The following is a 6062-nucleotide window of genomic DNA, read 5'->3' as shown; positions in this document are numbered from 1 at the left end:
AAAACGGAATCTAAAAAGATGGAACTATGAATACTTTAGCATAAGACGCATCGCAAAACTATTTTTATTATTAACAACAATAATAACAGAATATCATAAATAATAGTTCTATGGAGATTAAAACTTCAGGTAGTTTCCAGGGAGGTTCCACATGTGCCTGTCATGAGTGAACGAAACCTCTTTACTGGGATTTTACCTAGTAACAGCATGAGAGAAATGAATGATTGGCCCGTGTGGCTGTGGGCTGTCTTACAGCGCTTGCATATCCTCACGCGCTCCACTTTTTTACTTTATTTTAGCTTCGCGAGCAGGAGAGACAAACAGCTGTCAGAAGGCCCTGCGACTACAAAGACAGAAAACATGAAGGCTGTCCTGTGTTTGGCTGTTATTGCAGCTTTCTACTGCGCAGTGGAGGCGAAATACTGTAAGTACTTTTTTCAAAAAGTCTTCCTGAAATACTGAAGGTTAAGTCCTGTCATTTTACTGAACAGAATAAAAGTCTGGACTTCAAGTCAAATGGTTTCTATCCTTTATGGCTACGTGTAAATTTTAATCAGTTTGGTTAGTCTGTAAGTTTTACATCATATTTTTATGCGTTTTTCAACATAGACAAAACAAAGCAGTCAGGGAGGGGTTCGTCATAAGGTGCTTTGATTTGAGGGAAACAAAGCTGTGTTTATCGACTCTACACATTTTCAGTCCAGAGACGATTCGTTTTTACTGGACAATAAAGTCCAATATAAGGAGAAAACCAGTCCATGGTGTTTTTACCAGAGTGGAATTCCCCCCCCAGCTTTTTGGATTTGGTTTCGATTTCTTGTAAATGCTTAGAGCGCCCTCAGCTGGCTGCAGGATATTTTAATACATTTAATAAGGATTTGTCTTCTTACTATTTCTGTCCTTTCATTGCAAAAGTAATTGGTTGTATTTGCTGATATTGTTAAGGACAATCCACTTTCACACTCGTCGAATGATTCAGTGTGAAAGCATCAGTGTGTGAGCACGTCCCATTTTATCAGGGGTAAATAAATTTGTCGTGTTGGGGATAAAAATACATTTACAGGTAACATATGGGCCACAAAACAAAAACAAGAAAGTCATTCAAACACCAATTCAGTTCTGTTTTCAGCAAGCGAGTCTTTTCATATTTATAGTCTAAGCCAGTGGTCCCCAACCCCCGGGCCGCGGACCGGTACCGACTGCAAGAGTTGAGGATCGTGTGTGAAATTCATGGTTTTCAAGGTTTTTATCGTTAACTCGGTTTCCCTGGGTCTTTTCCTGTGTGTTATGAATAAATCTTCTTTTTTGGTACCGGTACTAGTTTTATTTTGTTGTATTTATCGCCTCAAAGGCTGGTCCGTGAAAGTATTGTCAGATATAAACCGGTCCATGGCACAAAAAAGGTTGGGGACCGCTGGTCTAAAATAATCATAACAAAATTGGCCTCAGACAGGCTGGACCACTTATGAATACTGATCCCTGACTAAGGATATTACTTTCTCTTTCATTCTTGCCTTTAGCTCCACCAAAGACTCAGGTTTACAGCCGTAATCCTGGAGAGTATGGAAAGGAAAATGTCTTGATCTGCCACGTGAGTGATTTCCACCCCCCTGACATCACCATCACACTGCTGAAGAATGGGGATGAAATTCCTGATGCCAAGCAGACTGACCTGGTCTTCAACCAGGACTGGCACTTCCATCTGACCAAGCACGTTGCTTTTACACCAAAGGAAGGAGAAAAGTACACCTGCAAAGTCACTCATGGGCAAGACACAAAAACCTATGGTTGGGGTGAGTTAAGATAGCCAAAACTGTATACAGTCATAAGCATTATGTAGTAACCTCAAATTTAAAAAAATACAAAAGAAAATTAAACATGTTTAATACTTTTATAAATGAATCAGTGGTGAATTAAAATATCTTTCTGTGCTTCTATGAAATGAATAACCTTAATATTTTCTCTTTACAGAGTCAAACATGTAAACACCAATGGGGACCAAAGAGTGTCGCATCTGATTCACACAGCTGCTGATCGGTCATATTGTCCCCGCTATGGAACATCTATCCTTCCTGTACAATCAGAGTCCACCGTGTAGCGTCAGATTTTTTTCTTCTCATCAGAATAATTATCAGTAACATATTAGGCAACAGTAATTTCTCAATATTATTTTGGTATGACTGCGAGTGATGTAGAGATTATAAAAATTTAGGGTGTCACTTTTTGCTAGTTTGCCTTTGACTAAGTGGATTTGCTCAGCTGTAATCACAAAAGCCTCGTTTGTTTCACCCTGTTGTAATATTTTTCCATATGTGAGGGGTTCTTGGCTATTATGCGATAAACTGTTTTTATACCTAAATGAGTTTCTCAAATGATAGAGTAATGGGTTATATGTAGGTGTGTATGTGTGTATACATGTAAAATAATAAAAATTCTTGAAAATTTCTGGTGCTTTTATTATTTTTTACAAAAACCCTAAAATGTATCCTTTTTTATAGAAATATTGATTAATTTCTTTATGTTTTGAAAACAAATGTGCTGTGTGTGTGTGTTCATCAGGCATAGGTCACGAGTTTGAGAGTCCTGCAAAGTGTCTCATGACAATCGTGAAAATGATCATTTGTGCGAAGCTTTGTAGTCCTGTAAAAACTGAAAAAAACTGATCTTCTCACATAGAAATGAACATGGTGAGCAGCAGCCAGGTGCTGCTGATTAAATGAACTGGATTCAGTGATGTACAGTGAGTGTGACCACCATCGGTAGCTGTGGCTCAAGAGATCATCTACTGATCAGGTTGGTGGATCAATCCCTGGCTTCTCCAGTATGCATACCAAAGTGTGAAGATGTGTTAATATTAGTTTGAAAGCACTTAGACAAAAAAGCATAGGAAACTTTCCTGTATGAAAAGGTGTGAATGAGGTATATTGTGTAAAGCACCTTGAGTGCTCAAGCAGAGTAGAACCATTTTGCCATTTATCTATTTTGCAGAGGTTTCAGCAGTTTGGTGATCTGAAGCATTCAGGTGTGTTTACAACATATCACAATCTTCCAGGACTGTATGTCCTAGCAATTTCAGCCCAAGATCAAATCGGACAGTGCCCAGAGAAAATAAGAAACAAACCATGAGCTACAGCTCAGAAGTTAATGAGCCTATCCGGTCTTTGAGTGATGACGTGATGAATTCTGCCTCCGGGCCCAACGTACTCTGCATTTAATAAGGCTGTTGTGTTTTTAACATGTTTTAATTTTTTGTATCTTGTTCTATTTAATCTCAACAAGCCCCTAAAAACAGTCAATGATCACTGTCAGCCTCTCTCGTTTTTCATCACCACTGTTCATTTTAAAGCTCAGTTTTTAAACCCTTACGATGTAACTACAGCCCAGCCCATGCAGCAGTATATTAATGACTAACCTGGTATTGTGGATGGGTTATCTCAGTTGTTCTCCTGACTGAAGTTTGGTCCGTTTACAGCATCCTGCCATGCGATTGCATTTGTCCCTAACCATCGGGAACCCTCACGTTAACTTTTATCGAGTGGAAAAAAGTTAGCGTTCATCCTCCAGCTTCACTGTGTTTATGCTATGCTAACATAGCTGTGTCGCTAGCAATCACGTAGCACATCATTATATAGCAGCTAGCCCAACTTCAGTAACCCTACAAACGTCACTGCTGTTTAGTTTTCTGTCTTCATTTATGTTGGAAGTGACAGCAGAGCTGTACGTTTGAATGTTTCAGAAATCTCTCAGTCAGAACATGCTATATCATGTTTAGGTGGAAGCTAGCGAGCTAACTTCCTGCTAACTTCTAACTCTGTTAAATGTAATAAATCCTGTTTTCATGGATGCCTGGATGTTAAACTTAATTGTTACACCTGGTAAAGCAGCAACGCTGATCATTTTATTAAAAATGAAAGAATTTAGACAGTTTTTAACTCTCAGTGATGCTGCAGTGTTCGTTTGACTTTAGGACCTGCAGCGGAGTTTGGGCCCAGACATGGCTAATGACGTCAGACTTAAAGACCGGATAGAAAGAGGTTGAGCAAGTCTAGCTTGTGGACAGATGACACCAAAGTGAAGATGTTTGGCAATAATTCACAGCACCACATGTGGGAAAGAGCAAACACTTCATACCATCAAACTCGGTGGTGGAAGAGTGATGAGGTGGACTTGTTTTATAGAAGAGGGGCCTGAGCCTTGTAGTCACTGAGTCAATTATGAAATCTGTTGTTTACCAAAACATTCCAGAGTCGAGTGTGAGGCCAAAGCCCAGCTGAAAAGGGTCACGCAACATGACCTCATTCACTAATATTTGTGCACAAAACCAACTGCATACATCTAATTACCATCAGATTCAATAAACACGCAGGCTGATCGATTTTGTCGATCAAATCAAAACGAGTGACTTATGAGATGAGTCATATTGAATGTGCTAATTCTGACCGTAACGACCACTAAATCACTGCGATTTTCCAGAATAATTAGCTCACACAACTTTCAGCTGGTCGTATTTTTTGAAACTGGGCTTCTTTGACACCTGGAATTGAACCTTACAATATAAAGCGCCTTGAGGTGACTGTTGTAGTGATTTGGCGCTATATAAATAACATTGAATTAAATTGAAAATTGCCTGTTTACAAAGAACTTCTATTGTCCAAATTTGCCATAGGATATAATTAATAGTTGTGACAGTCAACACAGAAAGGTTCAGATATTTTCACTGCGCATGTTTGAGCTTTATTTTTTAATTTCCTAAAAAATAATTTACTGAACACAATTCAGTGAGTTATATACTGAACTTAGAGGACAGAAACAAAGTATGGATCCTGTCACAACGGTATCAATCCAAAACCAACACCAGTGTTGGTACTGATGCTATCGATATCTGGATTGATCCGCCCACCTCTAGAGTCTAATCAAGAGTAGTTGTGGTGATATAGGGACTTCCTTCAGAGGAAAGCAGCACCCTCTCCATTTTCATTTGTGCCTCAAAATAAAGAAAAAAAAAGTGTATATCAAATGTTAATATAGAAAAAGAAACAAAGACTAACAGAGAGTGAGACTAGAGAAACTCATTGCAATGAGAAACACAGACTGTTCAGCTCCACCCGTGGGTTCACGATAGAGCTCGTATTTTAGATAAAGTAATGAGATACTTTTACATTTGTTTGTAGAGTACAAATAAAGAAAATATTGATGCCATTCTGTCACTGAATCGTCCACAGTCATATTTTCATATAGTCCAAATACCTAAACTAGCTTTTTATGATAACATACAAATCTTCTGCAGGTCCTAAAGTCAAACGAACACTGTGGCATCACTGAGAGTTACAAACTGTCTAAAGTCTTTCATCTTTAATAAAATGATCAGTGTTGCTGCTTTACCAGGTGTAACAATTAAGTTTAACATCCAGGCATCCATGAAAACAGGATTTATGACATTTAACAGAGTTAGAAGTTAGCAGGAAGTTAGCTCGCTAGCTTCCACCTAAACATGATATAGCATGTTCTGACTGAGAGATTTCTGGAAAAATGAAAACATACAGCTCTGCTATCACTTCCAACATAAATGAAGACAGAAAACTAAACAGCAGTGACGTTTGTAGGGTTACTGAAGTTGGGCTAGCTGCTATATAATGATGTGCTACGTGATTGCTAGCGACACAGCTATGTTAGCATAGCATAAACACAGTGAAGCTGGAGGATGAACGCTAACTTTTTTCCACTCGATAAAAGTTAACGTGAGGGTTCCCGATGGTTAGGGACAAATGCAATCGCATGGCAGGATGCTGTAAACGGACCAAACTTCAGTCAGGAGAACAACTGAGATAACCCATCCACAATACCAGGTTAGTCATTAATATACTGCTGCATGGGCTGGGCTGTAGTTACATCGTAAGGGTTTAAAAACTGAGCTTTAAATTATTAGCAGTAATAAAAACTGAGAGAAGCTGACAGTGATCACTGACTGTTTTTATGGGCTTGTTGAGAATAAATAGAACAAGATACAAACAATTAAAATACGTTAAAAACACAACAGCCTTATTAAATGCAGAGTATGTTGG

General features: G+C 38.7%; 1 protein-coding gene across 1 annotated transcript; it reads left to right on the top strand.

The window, feature by feature from the left end:
- The first annotated feature begins 268 nt into the window (after positions 1–268).
- On the top strand, positions 269–2437 carry LOC116332120 (beta-2-microglobulin). Its single transcript, XM_031754980.2, has 3 exons — positions 269–424; positions 1521–1793; positions 1972–2437. Exons 1-3 carry the CDS (start codon positions 361–363, stop codon positions 1983–1985), a joined length of 351 nt encoding a protein of 116 aa, XP_031610840.1. The 5' UTR covers positions 269–360; the 3' UTR covers positions 1986–2437.
- The last annotated feature ends 3625 nt before the right edge of the window (positions 2438–6062 follow it).

This window comes from Oreochromis aureus, linkage group 17, assembly GCF_013358895.1.
Source record: "Oreochromis aureus strain Israel breed Guangdong linkage group 17, ZZ_aureus, whole genome shotgun sequence".
In the NCBI taxonomy this organism is placed as follows: Eukaryota; Metazoa; Chordata; class Actinopteri; order Cichliformes; family Cichlidae; genus Oreochromis; species Oreochromis aureus.
This window is presented reverse-complemented; position numbering and strand designations above follow the sequence as displayed.